This window comes from Cajanus cajan, chromosome 5 (genome assembly GCF_000230855.2).
Source record: "Cajanus cajan strain Asha chromosome 5, NIPB_CcT2T_4, whole genome shotgun sequence".
Classification (NCBI taxonomy): domain Eukaryota; kingdom Viridiplantae; phylum Streptophyta; class Magnoliopsida; order Fabales; family Fabaceae; genus Cajanus; species Cajanus cajan.
This window is the reverse complement of record NC_138521.1, coordinates 12,378,545-12,398,157: the sequence shown is the minus strand read 5'-3', so window position 1 is coordinate 12,398,157 and position 19,613 is coordinate 12,378,545. Positions and strand designations below refer to the sequence as shown.

The 19,613-nt window shown below is 31.4% G+C and overlaps 2 protein-coding genes across 3 annotated transcripts; one reads left to right on the top strand and one right to left on the bottom strand.

Moving 5' to 3' along the window:
- The first annotated feature begins 3,506 nt into the window (after positions 1 to 3,506).
- Positions 3,507 to 7,547, top strand: LOC109809444 (basic helix-loop-helix (bHLH) DNA-binding superfamily protein). 2 transcript variants are annotated; one of them, XM_083074941.1, is made up of 8 exons: positions 3,507 to 3,791; positions 3,891 to 4,085; positions 4,189 to 4,237; positions 4,935 to 5,003; positions 5,083 to 5,631; positions 5,975 to 6,193; positions 6,262 to 6,441; positions 6,868 to 7,547. In XM_083074941.1, the coding sequence occupies exons 1-8, from the start codon at positions 3,694 to 3,696 to the stop codon at positions 6,946 to 6,948; spliced, it is 1,440 nt and encodes a 479-aa protein (XP_082931067.1). In that variant the 5' UTR covers positions 3,507 to 3,693; the 3' UTR covers positions 6,949 to 7,547. The 2 variants fall into 2 exon arrangements, with proteins under 2 accessions (XP_082931067.1, XP_082931068.1); XM_083074942.1 differs by having other exon boundaries at positions 3,511 to 3,791; positions 6,265 to 6,441.
- A 41-nt stretch (positions 7,548 to 7,588) lies between these two features.
- LOC109806961 (proline-rich receptor-like protein kinase PERK13) lies at positions 7,589 to 15,088 on the bottom strand. The gene is made up of 8 exons (XM_029273210.2): positions 13,745 to 15,088; positions 12,124 to 12,543; positions 11,924 to 12,010; positions 10,296 to 10,366; positions 10,104 to 10,180; positions 9,686 to 9,833; positions 8,706 to 8,867; positions 7,589 to 8,099 (listed from the first exon to the last, which is right to left on the bottom strand). Exons 1-8 carry the CDS (start codon positions 14,727 to 14,729, stop codon positions 7,815 to 7,817), a joined length of 2,235 nt encoding a protein of 744 aa, XP_029129043.2. The 5' UTR covers positions 14,730 to 15,088; the 3' UTR covers positions 7,589 to 7,814.
- Between the last annotated feature and the right edge of the window lie 4,525 nt (positions 15,089 to 19,613).

Genomic DNA, 19,613 nt, shown 5'->3' with positions numbered 1-19,613 from the left:
TACACTTCAACGACCAAAATCATTTCAACCATTTAGCGACCGAATTAGCGATCGAAATTTTCGGTCGCTAAATAGCTTAGCGACCAGGGTTTTAGCGACTGATTAAATTCGGTCGCTAAGGTAAATAGCGACCGATTTTTGCAATTTAGTGACCGATTTTGGTGGTCGCTAAATTGCATCTTTTTTGTAGTGTCACTACTCATTTGATGCTTAATGTGTTTTCGAAATCTGCAAGTCTTCAAGAAATCCATAGATTTGCTCTTCTTGCATTTCTTATTTGAAGCATCCATTTCAACCATTGTAACTTTTGGTGAAACCTCGTTGCATGATCTTTTTAATATACCTTTTGAGTGTGAGAAAAATTTATTAGGTTGCTCAACAACAAAATGCTTCTTTAGTGGTTGTTGAAGATCTAAGGTGTTGAAGTTAGATATGGTGGTAAGAACAATAAATAGGTCAAAAGTAGCCAAAAAAGGTTGGATCTTGCCATTGTCAAAGATCTCATCAGCAAATATATGTGTTCCTTTAAGATCGTTGCATGAGAAACTAAATTCTTGATATGGATAATAAATTTGAAATGACGGATTCAAGGGAAATAAAGTATTTTCTTGAAATGGAGATTTACTGATCAAAAGATGGAATCTTCATTTAACAAAAGAAATATTCTTTGGAGAACTAGAAAAAGTTCCATATGGATAGATACAAGTTTGTTGCCATTCCATTGATTGTCAATGAAAAACTATTCAAGAATGAAGATGATAGAAAAGGAGATGTGTTTGTCTACAGAAGTGTAATCGGAAGTTTGTTATATCTTTCACCTACTAGGCCAAATTTGATTTTTATTGCAAGTTTATTCCAAGTTAAATTCATCTTGGTGTAGCAAAGTGAGTTTTAAGGTACATAAGGGGCACAACAAACTATGGTCTTTAGTTTTAGAAAAAAGGAAAGTGGATAGCTCTAAGGACTTGTTGATAGTTACTGAATAGGAAGTTTAGATAATTCAAAGAGTACCTCAGACTGTGTTTTCTCATTTGGCAGTGGTATTTTCTCATGGAATTCAAAGAAACAAGAAGTTGTTGGCCAATATTTAACTGAAGCAGAGTATATTTCAGCTACAACAACTACAAATCAAGTTGTTTAGTTAAAAAAAAATTAATAGATGTTGGGCAAAATTAAGATGTAGCAACAATTATTTGGGTGGACAGCAAGTCAAATTTTACTATAACAAAAAATCATGTTCAACATGGAAGGACTAAGCATATCAATGTGAAATATCATGTCATTAAAGAAGTAGAGAAAGCAAAGAAAGTTAGCTTAAAGCATTGTAGTTTAGAAAATCAAATTGTTGATATCATGACCAAAGCTCTTCCAAATGGAAAATTTGAAATGTTAAGATCAAGGCTTGGAGTGTTGAAGAAAAATCTCAAGGAAGAGCATTAGAATTTGAGTTTTTTTATTTTATTTTAAATGTTCGTTCAACTTTTGTGTTAATTTGTAAGATTGGTTAAAAGTTACTTGGATCAGAAAAAAGTAAATTGCAACCATAAGAAAATGATAATTAGTTATAGTTTAGTTATGACACATTAAGTGTGAGAAAAAACTAAGTTCATAACTATAATATATTATATTAGTTGTTGCTCCCTTTTTTTTGTGAGATTGTTTTTGTTTTTGTTTTTTCATTTGTTTAGTCTATCCCCTCGATTTGTTTGATCTATTGTATAGTCTACTTAGTCTAATATATAATTGTCTAGTTTATAGATGTTGAAAAATCAATCCAAAGTTTTCAATCATAAATGAAAAATTATTAACGGAAAGTTATGATTGAAGAGTCATGAATAAAGAATCATGAATGAAAAATCATAAATAACGTGTATATCATCCTCTATAAATAGGAAGACTTGTAATAAGAATAGTTACCACCAAGATAAGGGAGTCACCACCCAAAGAGAGATATGGATTCCCTCTAATACAATCTAGAATTCTCTTTGAGAAAAATAGAGAAGTAAAGCGAAAAACTTGTATTGCTCTTTGAAATAAAGAGAGTTATTTCAATTACACTCGGTAGAAATTGAGAGATAATCATTCGAAAGTAGTGAGACTCGTTTTTTGAGAAAGAGAGACCATTTATAATCTTATTTCCACAATAAAGATCTTTTATTAAACTAAGTCTCGTGATTTTTTCTTACTCACATTAAAAAAGTTTTCTACGTAAAAATTCTGATATCATTTTTCTACTCCTTATCTTTATTCTCACTTTCGCATAGTTTACTTTGCCTTCATAGGGTTAAGCACTAGATGCGATAATTCCCAACTATAGCTTAGTCTGAAAGCTATTTTGTGTTCAGTGTTGCACCCATCATATATATCTTGTCTTCCTTTATTTTCTCTCTCTCTATTTTTCTCTTCTTTTAGCTCATACACCCCTTGTTTGTATGTACATTTATCATCACCATCATAAATCCTGTCGATGTGTTTAATTCTGTTTTCAGTGTTTTGTATGCCTTTGACATGTGTGGCTCATGAAGTTTGGTTTTAGCTGATTAGTGAAACTGCCCAAATTTGAAAACCGTGAAGATTAAATTAGACGATCTTGCTAGAAACAACTTAGCAGAAGTTGAATTATATCCATAAAATTGCATTTCTCGTTGAATTTTATCATGTGAGCAAAAATAAATGATAATAAAATTTGGCCCCACTATCCAACCAACAGAAAAAAGAAATAGAAAATAAAAAAAATTAAAATATTTTTTTAATTCCTATAGTTTCACTTATTTTATCTTTTAATCCATATAATTTAAAAAAGATTTTTTTAGTCTTTATTTATTATTTTCAATCCTTTTTAATTCTTTTAATTCAAAATAGGTTTTTTAATTTCTATATTTACAATTTTTTAATCTTTTATCTTTGTCGTTAATTATTTTTTTGCAACATATTGTCTCTTTTGTATTACACGTGAATGTATTAATTTAATTTTGTGTGTGATGTCAAATTTATTTTGTTAAAGTTATTCTAAATTAATATTTTGGTGTTTTGTGTCTTTTTTTGTACCCTACTTTTATTGTTAAAACATTTTTCTTTTTTCCTTTACAAAATTCAAGGCTTCTATCAAGTCAATACATAATGGTCAACATTACCAACAAAAAAAAGTTAATTATAAGAATTAAAAGATTATAAACTGAAAATATAAAAATTAAAAAAATTATCTTAAATATAAAATTACAAAAAATTGAAAAATATAAATATAGTAACCAAAAATATCTATTTTAAACTATAAAGATATTTTTAATTATAAAGACTAAAAAGATAAAGTAAGTGAAAATATATATAATACTTTAAAAAAAAATTATTCATAAAAAAATTCTAATAAAAGGAATCTAATGATTGTGCAGTTATGGGTTGCTTTCAATGCAACTTGTTGAAGATGATTATTTTGTATTACTAGTCACGGTTAGTTAGTCAAAAACAACTTCTGGCCTTCATTCACTGGCAGGTACAAGATTCCCACTGTCAGAGATATGCTACTGATAAGAATGATACACCACTCCGTAAATGTTAAGAACTTGTCGTGTACCATGTGCTTCAATTTGGGAGACTGTTATAAAGGGAACATGAAATGGTCCATGTAACAAAAGCATACACAAAAGTTTTTAACTTTTAAGTCCCAAGAGCAAAGCAGCATTCTTAGGAGAGACAATGAGTGGTTTTGGTGCAGTTGAGTGGCTTAGACCCCTTGTTAAGACCAATGCTTGGGATTATATAGTTGTTTGGAAATATGGGGATGACCCAACAAGGTACTACTATTAAAGAAGCCATTTTTACTTTCTCTCTATTTTTCACTGTTTTTCATTTGTTTATTATCAGGTTTTTGATGCATTATGATCCCTGTGTAGGTTCATTGAGTGGATAGGTTGTTGTTGTAGAGGGAGTTGCAGTGTGAACATTGATGTGGTGAGGCCAAAAGAGGAAAAGAGTGAAGTATGCCACTTGGCTCCCATTTGCAGGGATAACCATATTCAGCATCAAGTTAGAACAAAGGCTTGTGAGGCTCTTGCTCAGCTTCCTTTTGCATTGTCTCTCTATTCTGGGTCTCTCACTCTTTCTCCTAGTGTTTGTCTATGTGCCAATACATGTATGTATGTTTGGTAATTTTCAGTTATTTTTAACACTAATGATAATTATCTGATCCAGTGTGCATGGAGAGGTTGCCATATCACAACAATCAAGATGGCTTACCCAGGTGGTAATTTCTTTGGATTATAATGTCGAAAGATTTACTGTTTGTTTTCTTTCTCACGTTGGCTCACTCAAATTAATCCCTCTCCATATGTTGGCTTCCTGATATTGCTTGAAACAAACCAATATTTTAGTATTGTTCGTAACTAAAGGTTTTGTTTTGTGGATGAGAATTAGGGTAGGGAAGGTCCCCTGAAGTAATGACTATGATACTACTCTTTTGAGTAATTATTTTATTTTGTACCTAGTAAAAACTTAATGTAGTAAAAAGGATTTTTTTTTCATTTATTCTTTTTCTTTAAAGTGGTGACACTCTCCATTATAGCATGAAATTCTGATTTGCAAGTAGAAATGGTTTTACATTTGTAAGTCCTAGTAAAGGCATCAACGAGCACCTCCTATGTTCTCTGATGGCTATTGTAAATTCTCTTGCGTTAATCTGATTAACTAATGACCTTTGAGTTCATTTTAATACATGAACATTCAAAATCAGTGACAACCCTGATAAAATTTCCGGCTGAAACAATCACCTCCTCAAAGTAACTAATCAATTATATAAAAAAAATTATATTGCCCAATGGTTATCAATTTGTCATGGATACAGGCAGATATATGACATTTTAGCTGAGATTGTGAATGGTTGCTCACCATGTTTAATATGACCATAAACTAAAAATATAAAATTCTCACTGTTTGGACAGGACTCAATTGGAACCCAAGTTTTGATCCCGATTGTTGGTGGCCTTATTGAGCTCTTCACTGAAAAACTGGTAGAGTATAAATCTTGAAACTTGTTGGAAGCACTTGTATTGAAAACTCTTGTGTTAATGAAGTATTCATCTTTCTCAGATTCCAATGGATATGAATATGATAGAGTTGATAACAGCACACGGTTGTGTCTCTTCAAAGCAAGAAGCCATATCTGCACAGAGCTACACGACTCTGAACATCAATGAACACTTGCCATTAAGGGAACAATACTCACAGTGGAGGCCACCACACATGTCAACTTTAACTCCTAGTGTCCACCAGCCTGCAACAAAACAGTGCAACTCCCATCCTAGCATTGAAGGGCCCTCCAATGGGTCTAATCCATCAACTGAAGAACCATCACTGGATTCAAAGTTTGCTTGCTTGATTCCACATGAGTATATTAAACAGCCATCTAAAATATCTTCCATCCCCAAAACCAAAATGCCCAAGTACAATAAAACTTCAGGGAAACAGAAGGGAGGTTTGACTTCCCTTTGTAGAAATGGGGAAGATAAATCAAAATTGGACAAGGAGCCTCATAAGGAATGCTACCAGGCTAAAAATCTTGTCACAGAGAGGAATAGGAGGAACAAGATAAAGAAGGGGCTTTTCACTCTGCGGTCTCTAGTCCCCAAGATAACCAAGGTATATAAACTGCATAACTTAAAAGCATGTTAAGGGCCCATTTGCATAAGATTCTCCGGAAACATGGTAAAAATATGGTGGAAAATCAAAATAAATTTATCTATGATCAGTTAAAACTTAAAACTAACTAACAAATAAAAATAAAATTTTGGAAAAGTTAATAGGAGAGAATTTTTACAAATTATGTATAAACTAATTTTAGCCAGTAGAAAAGCTTATTTTATTTATTTATTTATTTCTATCTTTTTCTCCTAAAAGTGTTTCTCAATAAGTTTACACAAACGAACTTTGATAATGGTTGTCCTTAATTTTGCCTAGTATCTGATGCACTAAATTTTGGCAGATGGATAGAGCTGCAATTCTTGCTGATGCAGTTGACTACATAAAGGAATTGCAAACACAAGTAAAACAACTCAAAGATGAGGTCAGGGCATTGGAAGTACAGAACAGTGAGAAAAACACACCACAATTGAGGATGCCATTAGGCAAGGAACAAGAGGGAACCAGAAGTAACCCTCTTAATCAAAGTTCTTCTGAATGCACTAAGAAGACACAGATGAAGGTACAGAGTTTACATAACCTCTTCACTGTTTTATCCTAGTGACTTTATATAATTTGCTAACACGTTAGCAGGTGCAAGCAGAAGTGCATCACATTAGCAAGACATGTTTCATGATTAAGTTATACTGTGAGCAGAAGAAAGGTGGGTTTTCAAAGTTGATGGAAGCTATTCATTCAATTGGACTGAGGGTGGCTAGTGCCAATATGACCACATTTGGTGGCAAATCCCTGAACATTCTGACGGTTGAGGTAGGAATCTAAGAATTCATAGCAAAAAGTGGTTTAATTTTCTAAATATATGGAGCACATAAAAAATGAGGTAATTTGGCTCAGGATTCCAAGTCCAACACCAAACACTATCACATTCCAGTTAGGGGTTGTAAATTAGACATCGATTCTCTACTCTCTTCTCTTCAAAGAGGAATTACACAATTTTGGGAGGGACCAAAAAAGTAGAAAGATTTCATTCATGGAAATATATATATATATATATATATATATATATATATATATAACCGGCGTCATTTAAAAAATTTGGTTGATTATAGTTATTATCTGAAAGCATTCACCCTTCTATCCCTCCACCTCACTCTCATTTCTCTCACAGTTCCCTTTCACTAGATTAGTTCATAGGATCCTCTTTCTAATGCTATGGGATTACAATTGGATCTACAGGCAACCAAGCAGGATATTCTCCCAACGAAACTGAAAGAGTATTTAATACAGAAGACAAGTGATGATAGACAAAGTATCTAAGAAGTTCAAGAAATGGTGGTGATATGAAGATTTCAAGAAAGGAAGAGCTTCTTTTCAAAGTTTGCAGTTTGCACATCCGGTAAATGGAAATTCCATTTACAGCTGAGAATTAAAACACTTGAATGACACAATTGTCAGAAAAGTCACTAATTCTGAGAACAAGTTGAAGTATCACTTGTTAACTAAGGACTTGGTTATTGTCTGTAAATACACAACACACCACAACTTTAAAGAAGTTGTACTAGAAGCATAAATTGTATATCCAATTCTTGGCACCGGCAACACCAATTTACTATTTCCTGTGACTATGGTTATGCCACAAAGCCACATTGCATGTTAAGTAATGAATCATCTTTTCTTGCTTGTGGCTTGATATGGTGCAGAATTATTCTTAACTCGCAAATACCATAATTTTTAACTATTTTATTTTGAATATCAATTGTATCATCGCAAATATGCAGTAAGAAACTCAAATCTTCCAAACCCAACATCAATAAGAGACATCTACCGATAATAATGATTAAAAATGACCTGAACAAACTTATCTTTTTACAAGCTGCCAACATTCCCCCGTATAAAAAAAGGGGGGGGGGGGGGGGGGGGAAAGAAAGAAAAAAAGAGAGAGAGAGAGAGAGAGAGAGAGAGAGAAAAGGATTGAGTGAAGCTTTTATACAGAATTGGATACAGGCCATAGTTCTAATCCTTGTAAAACCAGAAACATAACATTCATGGCTTGCTCTATGATGGTTATGCAATGTCATGGTACATTAGGAATTGGGCTAAAAGCAGCAGCCTCTAACTCCATTATGTCTATGTCATTGGTCACTGCTGCGATGCTATGTGTGATTTCTCTCAATCCCTTGTTTTCATTCCGTACTGCTCATTTGCATGTTAATAGCTCTAGTTTCTGACTCACCACTAGAACTATTCGACAACAATTCAATTTGGGATCCTCTTGATATCTCACTTGAAAAATTGTATTCTCTGGTATACGTATCAAAATCAGAATCAACAAATGTGCCATTGGCCATCCTTCTGAATAACATAATTTCTTTATCATATTGTCCGGAATTATAAACCATGCTCTGACCATATTTCACACCATTAGATAGATCAGATGCTTCGTCTGCACAATCCAAGACTCGTACCACCTGATATCAACCACGAGAAACATTAGTAAATATTGTCAATGTATCAAATGTAAAAACAGAAAGAAAAAAAAAAAAAAACTGGTTTTATTCAAATCCAATGAAAATATATACATGCAGCTGTTATATACAGTTCATATTACAACAGAATCGTTTCCATCCAAATACAACTGTCATAACAGATTATCAGATATATAACTAACCAAGTGTTTGTACTTCGAAGAAGAAAATAGAAAGAAAAAATGAAACAAGTTTATCCAAAAACTAAAATTAGTTTATGCATAAACTATTATGTAGATATTTTCAGTTTTCACATATTAGCTTGTCTAAAAGCTAATTTTTTTATTTATACATAAGTTAATTTCAGTTTATGCAAAAATTAATCATCTTATTTCATTTTCTTCTTCTTCTAAAATTGTTTATAGAAAAAGTTATCGAATCACTTACTAACTAATGGTGTGGTATCTAATAGTAAATGACTTAAATGGGTTGAGATATCATAGAATTGTTAAAGTAAGATAGACATGTCAAGTGAAAAGAAGCAGAAGCTTAAATAACAGATGGATGTTATGATGGCACTTGAACATAGCTCTTTGGTATTGTTATCACCTGAACCATACGAGGCCGTCTAGGAGCTGAGTGGCGAACACAAGCTGCAGCTGCCTCAATCATTCTGAACATTTCACTCTCCACAAAGCGTTTTTCGAGTCTTGGGTCTGTTAGTTCCCTAAAATCACGTGTCTCAATTGCACGAAGGAGAAGTGGACGAGCCTGTAGACACAGGACAATCTCATAAGAAATAGTGGCCAGTCATTAGTTGAACATGTTAATTTGTGACACAAATATAATTTGATTTTTATAAAGTGGACTTTTAAAATTAGTAGTTTTATTCATAAACTTGACTTTCATTTTTGCATCACTGAGGAAAAATGGCCAGTAAAATAAGTAATTATTAAGCGATCGTAGATTACAACTAATTTTTATATGATATATAATCAAGTGTTATTAAAAACATTTGTACATTAAAAAACTTAAATTCATATCATATAATGATCAAGTGAGACCATTAACGGTAGTCATGCACTACTTAATAATTTCTCAAGAAAAGGGTAGGAAAGCATAGAGAGAGAGAAATGATTGTTTCATACTCTCTTGCTGTTACACCTATATTTGCATTAGCCTGTATTACCACAAGTTTGAAAATAAACATTTTTTTGGAATTTCTTTTAAGAAATAATATAAATAGATGATTTTTTTAAAACAAATAAGCCGAATCAAATATTTTTAAAGGAGTTGTATTGCAAAAGCAAAATAGGACATGTGGTAGAATTGGAAGAGAGAGAGAGACAGAGATGTGAAAGGGAGCGCAAGAAAAACAGGATATGTATAAAAAGAAAGTTAAACATGTTTTAGAAAAATGGGAGCTTACATCCCATTAATTCACACTAGTGTAATAGTTCTATGGCAAAGCCATGATAGGAGATGGAATACAAAGAGAAGAGAGAGAGGTATAAACAAAATGCAAAAAAAGTAGTATGAAAAATACAGATTCATTTTACGATTTGTAAAATAAGAAGGTATATTCTTACCCACTCAACCAAACTCTCATCTCCCAAAGGCTGAGTTTGATCAACAGGTTTCCTTCCTGTTACAAGCTCAAGGAGGACAACCCCAAATGAATAAACATCTGATCTATCCGTTAATTTTCCACTTGTTGCATATTCTGGAGCCATGTACCTGCAAAATGAAGCCAGAAATGAGTTGTAGTAATTCTAATTGCCTATTAATGTGATTGATCCTACATAAGGCATAAAGGGAAGGTTTATTCCACTACCAAAATCCAAATTTCGGAGGAAACATTTAGAGCAAGGCGAATTTTCAATTGTTCCTCCAAATTTTTTCGTCAACAAACTTGAAATGTATTTCTATTGACAACAAGTTCCAATCCCCCACGATAATCTATATACATTAGTATCTTTTGTTTATGTTAAGGCTTAAGAAGCATACCCAAATGTGCCCATGACCCTAGTTGATACATGGCTATTGGCAGCATCGGCTAGCCTTGCAAGTCCAAAGTCTGCAACCTTAGTTAAAATAAAGGGTGATATAGCATTCAGACTTTGCATATAGAGATAATTAATGTGTAAAAATTGGAAGGTAAATTTCATAATAATGCATGACAAAAAAATATCTGCATACCTGTGCCTCATAAGCATCATCTAAAAGTATGTTTGCGGACTTAATATCTCTGTGAATAATCTTTTGGCTGCCTAGAGATAGATAAAATACTTTAGCAGTTATTCATGAAAATGAAAGTTAACATTGGCCTAAGAAATTTAGACATCAAATATATAGAAAAATGGAGTAGTGTGTTTCAGGCAGTTGTCTTCCAAATCAAAATAATCTAAAAATCTCATGTACTATGAAATTCTCATTTCCCATAGCTACATCCTCAAAAAGGTTAAATATGCTTCATCTTCTAAAATTCGACTTTGTCTTTGTCAGAGTTGGTATAGTTGTAAATCTCCCACCCAAAATTTAGCTCTGCTTCTAGTTATCACCACATGGTGTTTGGAAAAATGTCCAAAAAAGCAAAGCTTAGTCAAATATTTCTATATTCTCTTTAAAATAATAAAACAGAAATAGATAAGGTGACTCAAAAGTAACATATTTCTTATAGCGTGAAGTGAACTTCATAACATTGTTGAGATTTAAAGCTAATTCATTATGTAACTTTTAGCATCTTATAGGGTTTGGAACAGTTCTCTGCTTGGAAATTTTTTCTACCCAAGTACATCCCTTCAAATATCTTTCTTCAAACATCGTACAGAGTTAAGAGATGAAAGGACACCAACATAATTAAGAATTAATGAATATCGTTTGCTCAGAATTACATGGAGCAAGATTAGGAGACTAGGAGTGTGTCTTCGCTGAACAGAAAATTATGACTCGGTTAACAATGATAACATGCATATAATTAATGCATTATGTCATTGTTAATCTCAGAATATAATTAAGTTATGGATCTAACTCAATCTTACAAAATCAGTTTGTAAGGTGAGGATTATTCCCCACTTATATACTCTTTAATTATTTTATTTTTGGTCAATGTGAGATTTGAGTTTTTTTTTTTTAATACATCCCTTTATGTCCAACATTATTGAAGTTAGTACGTGAATAAGTGGTAGATAACCCTTTTTAATAATCTATAATAGACCGGACTTAAATTTTTTCCCACATCGATTAGAGATAAGATAATTAAAAAATATTTAAATAAGGAGTAACTCTTACCTTTCAAACCGATTTTGTATAATTGAGTTAGGTTCTTAACCATATTCTAAAAGTTACTACTGTTACCATAGACTTGAAAACCAACACACATAACATAATGAGATGACTTGAAAATCAATACACATCATATAATGAGTTAAGCTAAACCTACTTAGGATCTATTTGGATAAATTTTTTCAAAAACATTTGTAAGAGAGAAAATCAAAAAGGAAAAATGAAATAACTAAGTTATTTCATAAGCTAAAATTAACTTATCATAAGTTAATTTGTATAACTTTTCTCTTATTATTTTTTTCAAAATTTTATTTCTACTTCTTTATATAAGTTAGTTTTAGTTTATAGTAAAGTTTATTTCGGTTATTTTTCCTTTTTTCTGTTTTTTAGAAGTGTTTTTGGAAATGATTATTTAAACATACTCTTAAACCTTTAGATTTGTGCAGTTGCACAATCATTTTCTGTCATGGTTTTTCAAAAATGTAGTTGTATTTCACTAGAAGAATATATAGTCCACAAACAAAAATACAAGATGTACTTACATTCCTCATGCAGATATGCCAAACCCTTTGCAGCGCCTAGTGCAATCTTTAGTCTTTTGGCCCAATCCAACACTTGCATTCTACTTCCTATAATAATGCACACATGATCATGAGAACCAAATGAAATACTTACAAAGAGAAAATATGAAGTCCATCATCAATATTTTCAAAGAAGAAAAATAAAGGGAAACTCACGTTACCATGCAAGTGATCATGGAGTGTTCCATTAGGAACGTACTCATAGATAAGAATTCTTTGGTGCTCAAATGTGCAATAACCAACTAATGACACCAAATGTCGATGATGAACTCGGCTGATGATCTCCACTTCAGCCTTGAATTCCCTCTCTCCCTGACCACCGCCAACCTTAAGCTGCTTAACAGCAACTGCTTTTCCATTTGCCAAAGAACCTTTGTAAACACACCCAAACCCTCCTTCCCCTATAACATTTTCACTAGAAAATGCATTGGTTATCTCCATAACCATGTCATAGGTGAAAACTATCTTAGCACTCTTGGGCTGAGGTGAGTCTAAATTGTTCATGCTAACGTTCCCATTTCCAAAGTTTGCAAGGGAAGGTGGCTTGCCAGGCTGCTGTACATAGTAATGCCCATTAGCACCTGATCGCCAACACAATCAGACAAGAAAATCAAATGTCGCAAGGCAATGAATAAGTAAAGAGAAATGCTGATTGGTTTGAAAAACTATTCGTAAAAGACATGAATTGAAGGTGGAAATTCTCTCAGAACAATCATTCTCCCTTTTCATATACCAACTAATTTCTGATTGGTTAAAAACTCTTTTGTTACAATTTTCAGAGAAACTCATTCATACCAAACAGCAATATTGCTGACAGCTAGAAAGACAAATCTAATGATAATGTTTGGTGGTTGATATTATTCTTTAATAAAAACTTTATTTTATCAAACAGATTTTATTATAGAAACTCAACATTTACAAATATACTCAATTGACACTTTATTTTTATTATCTATCTTTCTCTTTTTATTATATCACTTTATCTGTCATATCAATTATTTATTTCTTCTCTATTCTTAACTCTCTCATGGTGCCTACATCCTGAGTGACTTAATTTTTTCCCCTTTATCAACCTAGTAGGTTGTCCTACAAAGGGGTTAGTACTTTGTGTGAAATTTTAAAAGAAAATGTTTCTTGGACACTTAATATACCAATATACATCTAGAAAAAGAGAAGTAATAGATATAATAGGTATATAATGTGATAGAAGGAGAGAGATAAAAAGAAATGTAAAAGTTGTTAAAATGTTTAAAATATGGTCAATAAATATATATATATATATATATATATATATATAAATTTTATAATTTTACTTATTTTATTTTTTAATTCTTATAATTTAAAATAGACTTTTTAGTTTTCATACTTGTACTTTTTAACCTTTTTTAGTTTCTATTGTTAAATTCTTTATAACATCATTTTCATATGATCAATAATGTGAACTTAATTATTAAATTTATGTGACGGTGATATATTAAATTTTTTAAAAAACGTGTATCATTTGATGTTTTATTATATAATTATCAACAATTTGATAACTCATTTGAATTTAATTATACCATAATAAATATTGAGTGTTTATAAAACTAGACTCTTCAAAAAAAAATTCTCTTTAACCATTGAGTGACATATATATCATATATTTCAATTTAAAATTCAAATATCATTATCTTCATTATACATAAAAACAATTTACATATCTTGATTAACTAAATTCAAGATTGGAAGAACAGTAGCATAAAGTTTCATTCCAAGTAAAATGACTAGGAATAATAGAATTACCTGATTTAACCTGCAAATTAAGGGGTGGCATGTAGGGTGCACCGTAGGCATCCCCTCTTGGTTTCCTCCTCTTGAACGCGAAAACAAGAGTGACAGCCACAGCAACCAATGCAACAGCGAAAATCCCAGCGAGTGTATAGCCAACATATTTTGCGGAGTTATCACCAGAAGAGGATATGGGAGGGGAAGAACCACCCGCACTTGCGTTTGCATTGGATGAAGCATCACCATGCTTCGCTTGGTGGCTCGATAAACCTGGTCCCGTTAATTGTGACTTCTCGGAGGCTCCAGGCACTGAATCATTGGAGGGTACACCACGCGAAGAAGGCCTATCAGCAGGGAGCTGTGGTGGTGACTGTTTGCGAGCATAATAAGGAGGAGGAGGGGAAGCATTGTCATTCTGCATCGATAACGGTAGCCGCAACGGCGGTGGTGATGGTGGTGGTGACAATGATGGTGATGGTGGAGGTGGTGGTTCTAAATCTTTAGATGGTGGGGGTGGCGGATGCTTCGATGATGGTGGTGGAGGTGGTGGTTCTAAATCTTTAGATGGTGGGGGTGGCGGATGCTTCGATGATGGTGGTGGAGGTGGTGGTTCTAAATCTTTAGATGGTGGGGGTGGCGGATGCTTCGATGATGATGGTGGAGGTGGTGGTTCTAAATCTTTAGATGGTGGGTGTGGCGGATGCTTCGATGGTGATGACAACAATGATAGTGGTGGTGAATACTCCAATCCAGGAGGCGGAGGCGATGGTGACAGTGGTGGTGATGGTGGCGATAATGATGACGATGATGATGAGGATTTAGATGGAGCTGAATCCTTGTCATCATCTGAATCTTTATCATCATCTGAATCCTTATCATCCTCTGAGTCCTTATCATCATTTGAATCCTTGTTATGATGACTCTTTTTTTTCTCTTTATCTTTGTGAGGTGTAGATGGAGAAGGAGAATCATCGTCCTCGTCGGAATTTTTTGGAGCCATCTTAATATATATATATATATATATATATATATATATATATATATATATAATATGTGTGTGTATGTGTATATTCTCACAATGTCAAGAAAATTGAACCCCTTCTTCTCCCTTCTTCACACATAAATGGGGGTAACGTGAATGGAATCGAAACGGGTTCTGGAGAACCAAACCTTGGTTTTGAGACTTTGTGTTTTCTTCCAACGTTGAATGATGGTGAAGCTGGATTCGTCGAACTGCGCAAGTTCTGCGAACAGAATTGCCAGCTCGATGCAACGCGTTGAGATGGATGAGGGAGAGAGTGTGAGTGTCTGAATTGAACGAAAGAAAACCAAAAGAAAAAAAAAATGTTAGCCATTGGAAAGTCATCCATATTATGATGCCCTACAATGTCTCTGTGTTGCATGGTTGTTTAGGGAAAGAGACACGTAGATTCTGTTGTTTCGTATTTTCTTAGATTCTTGCTTTGTTTCCTCGGGTTTGTTTTGGTGCCACGTGTTCTTCTTTTTCCTTGAATCTCGGGTTGCCGCGCAATTTAAACCGGGTTGATTCATGTCTCTCTCGTTTGACCCGAGTCAATCAACTTCTGAGTTCTAACTTCTAACAATGGCTTGGCCCATGAATAAACGGGCTTTAAGATTTTTCTTAAGTCAAGAATAGTTTGATATTAGCACATGTTTATGATTTCGGTAAATTTCTTGTCGTCTGAATATTAGTTGACATTATAAATGCATGGACAATATAATGATTTCTTTGCAAATTAATATCTATGAAAAATATTTTTCATTACATTGATAAGCAAATACTGTTATAGGAAATGTTGCTCAGACATCGATTTTTGATATATGCAAAAGAATAGATTAATGGGCTAATAGAATAATATTCCACTTTCAAATTTGTTGATTACTTACATAATATTGGGTGGGAGCGGAAGAGAGGAGAAATGGGAGAGATTTTTTTATAAATTTGTTTAATTTTTAGAAGAGTAGAGGAGGAAAATGGAAGGAAGCAAAACTTTTCCTCATCAAATTTTAACTCTCATTTAATATTGAGGAAATTTGGAGGGGAGAATAAGTGTTTTAAAATATTTTTAGTATAATGTTTAAAATATTTTTACTTGTATTCTTAAATATAATATTATAAAAATACAATGATAAATTGATTTTTAAAATCTTTCCATACTCTTTGTAAACCAAATAAGGAAAGAGTTTCTCTTTCCTTTCTAATAAAATAACTACCATGCTCTCTTATAGGTGTCGAGTATGGCTTGCTCTTATCGGAGGAACTATACCTCCTCTGCTCCTTCATGAGCCTTATACTGGAAGTGTGGTTGGGTTGTAATAACTTAAACATACCAGAATAAGAGGGGTCTAGATATTTGTATAGATGTGAGACTATACAGTTGAGTATGACTTAAAAGAATCAATTAGTACTACTTATACCAACAAGATCTATCTACTTTTTAGTAGCTAATCACATAACAATTTCATAGTTAAGCATGCTTGACTTGGAATGATTTAGGGATAAGTGACCTTCTAAAAAGCTTTTCAAAAAGTGTGTGAGTGAGGATAAAACATGATAAAAAAAAGTCTAATGTTGATTTGTAGGATCATTCGTTGATTCTAGAGGTAGTCGAACACCTTAGAAAAGAAGCTACCCATAAAGGATTCTAACCAATGAAGAGTTGTGTAAATTATCATTGTGTGAAGTTCCATTGGATGGAGCCACTAAGACATCAAATTTGAGGGATGTTACAAATGATATCACAACAAATCCTCTCTCATAATATGGTGTGGTTTAGGGACAAACCAAGAGGAAGTTGATGGGCTTGTAATAACCTGAACACACTAGAATGAGAAGGATGCAGAGATTGCTACAAGTGTGACAATATATAGTTGAGGATGACTTAAAGGAATTAATTAGTACTACCTATATTAACAAGATGGATCTATTTTTCGGTAGCTAATCACATAAGAACTCCATAATTAAGCATACTTAACTTGGAGCCATATAGGGATGAGTGACCTTATAATTTTTTTTTTAAAAAGTGTGCAAGTATGGATAAAGTACGCTAAAAAATCTAGTGTTGGTTTATGGGTCAATCGTTGATCTTAGAGGCATTTAAGGATCTTAGAAAGGGCTAGCCATAGAAGATTTTGACTGGTTAAAAGTTATAATCAACGAAGGGTTGTGTAAAGTGTCACTATGTGAAATACTATGGAGTAGTACTATTAAGACATTAAATTTAAGGGGTGTTACACAACCAATGTAGAAAGGTAGTATAAAATGTCATTTTGCACTAGTGTGAGTAAATTAAGTCTTTGAAATACTAAAATTATATAGTTTTGGTCCTTCCATCATTCTTTTATTAAATATTTAATATTTTATTGATGTAACATTGGATGATGACGTGTTAATAATGACATGACAATTGACTCGTTATCTAATACATATGTTTAGGTGACATAACTACCATTAGCCTTTAAATATCTTAGTTGTAAGGGATCTAAAAATTTTAATAAAATAGTGTCAACATATATGTCAAGTAACACGTCATGCTATGTCATCATCTAGTGTTATGTCAACAATGTGTGAAATGTTTAATAAGATATCGAAGGAAGGACTAAAACTTCATGATTGAGATACTTAGAAGACCTAATTTGTGCAATTGAAACACAAAAGGCCAAAATAATTGAGAGACTAAAAGAAAAATTAAGCCATGAAATTAGGGATGTACACGAGTTGAATTGGTTAAGACTTGGTTAAATCAATTATACAACTCGGTTAGAATTCTTACGTTTAAATTGGGTTAAGTGTGCAAATTTCCCCTATCAAATGAACCAAATCAACATTCTTATGAAACTTGAATCAAACTATCCTAATCATTGATTGGTAACGTTAAATCAAATCTATCAAGGTTAAAAATTTAAATATTATTTTAAAATTTCAAAACAATGTAAATAATAATAATAATAATAATAAATACAAAAGTATAAATAATAATTTAAAATAGAAAATATTGTGTCAAACTAGATGGGGGTAAGTCATGGTGGTGTACAAAAAACATCAAAACGAATTGACTTAAAACCAACCAATTGCCACCAAATTATAAAAACCAAATTCTTTTGGAAAAAAAAAATCAAACCAAACTACTTTGTAAATACAATTTGGTGAACTGAACCACGTTTATAAAGAAGTTCGGTTTGATTTTTAAAAAATAAACCATAAATAAATAAAGTAGATAATCAAACTACATTGAACCTATATTTAAAAAAAATAACAATTTGATTTATTCTTTTAAAGAAAAAAAATGATTCATTTTATAAAAAAAGCAGTTTGGTTCCATATTGATTCATATTCAATCCAAAGAACCCTAAAATTTGAAATATAAATAGGTTACTCTATATTATGGATATAAATGAATCAAGTTATTCGTCATCTATTCAGACTTGATCATCAATTACTCATTTAAGATCATATGTTTAATTAAATAGACAAGCTCATGTTTGATATCATTACAAAAAATATTACATATAATTATATACAAAAAGTGTAACTATAGATATAATATATGTAAACATAAATTTATTTAATATATACATCTCTAAAATTTTAGTATTGATTTCGAATGAAATTTAATAACATATATATTATCTGTATATAATTTATAACTATACTTTTTAATAATATATTATATTTATAATGTAAATAAAAATAATTTTTAGTAATAAATAATGTATATCACTAACTATATGAGAATTTTTTTAGTGGATTAGGTTCAATTATTTAAATCAACTGAGTTTAAAGTTTAAAAATTTAGCATTAAAGACTCAAGAATAACTCGATTATATTATATTATATTATATTATAAAAACAGTTTTATATAATCTATTAGTACTAGTAATTCTGAATAAAAAAAATATCTTTCATTTACTATTTATATTTTTAGTTAAAATTAAAAAAGAAGATAAATTTAGAGTGATAAGCAAATGATGTTTCAATTACTTTAAACTTCCCATTGATTTTTCTTTGCATTGGAACTCAATTTTGCAATCGTTCTTCCTTTTCAAATCAATATTTTCATTTTTAAATCTCTCAAATTAAAATTTTATTTCAAAAAAAAAATTATACTTTCTATTGAATAAAGAGGTCTTGTTTCTTCAAAAATAAAAAAGTAAATTAATTTGATTTTTTTAATAATGAATAAGATGTGATTTTTTATTTTCTAAGTTATAAAAATGTAATAATAAAAAAAATTAATTAAATTCACATATTGCATATTAAATACATTTTTCTATTCTTAACTAATTATCTAATAGTAAGATAATTATTAAATATTATATTGATAAGTTTGATTGAAAAGAATTCATAAAAATAGAAATAATTAAGATTATATCAATTTTATTATGTTTTTTTTTATATAAGACAAGTTCAAGTTTTAATTAGACTCGAATAAATAAATAAGGTAAATTGAATAATCATTTTTTTTTTATCACAAGTCAAGGTCAAGATTCAAGACTTTAATCCAATTTATTTACACTCCTATCATGTATTTTCTTTATCTCTAATTATAAGATATTTTTAACTAAATTACATTCTTTAAAAAACTAATTAATTTAATTATATTCATTAAATATGTCAATATTTAAATTATTATTTTAAAATTACACTGAACATTTACTTATTATTCAAGTAACTTTCTCTATTTTAATTTTACTTAATCATCCTACCTAATTGATTAATATTTGAAAGAGATAGATATTTATGAGTTTATATATGTATCTTTTTCTCTCATCTTCACCCACTTTGTCTCACAGTATTCATTGACGGTGAATGTTGGTTTTCAAGAATCAATTCAACGTGCATGATTTTCTCAACATCAATAAT

Excerpts from the sequence above, each read along its gene's own strand:
- LOC109809444 (XM_083074941.1), top strand. The coding sequence starts at position 3,694 with ATGAGTGGTTTTGGTGCAGTTGAGTGGCTTAGACCCCTTGTTAAGACC. Across the intron at positions 4,238-4,934 it reads AATCAAGATGGCTTACCCAG|GACTCAATTGGAACCCAAGT; the intron begins GTGGTAATTTCT and ends CTGTTTGGACAG. Across the intron at positions 5,632-5,974 it reads TAGTCCCCAAGATAACCAAG|ATGGATAGAGCTGCAATTCT; the intron begins GTATATAAACTG and ends AAATTTTGGCAG.
- LOC109806961 (XM_029273210.2), bottom strand. The coding sequence starts at position 14,729 with ATGGCTCCAAAAAATTCCGACGAGGACGATGATTCTCCTTCTCCATCT. Across the intron at positions 10,181-10,295 it reads ATGATGCTTATGAGGCACAG|GTTGCAGACTTTGGACTTGC; the intron begins GTATGCAGATAT and ends ATTTTAACTAAG. Across the intron at positions 8,100-8,705 it reads GACGGCCTCGTATGGTTCAG|GTGGTACGAGTCTTGGATTG; the intron begins GTGATAACAATA and ends GGTTGATATCAG.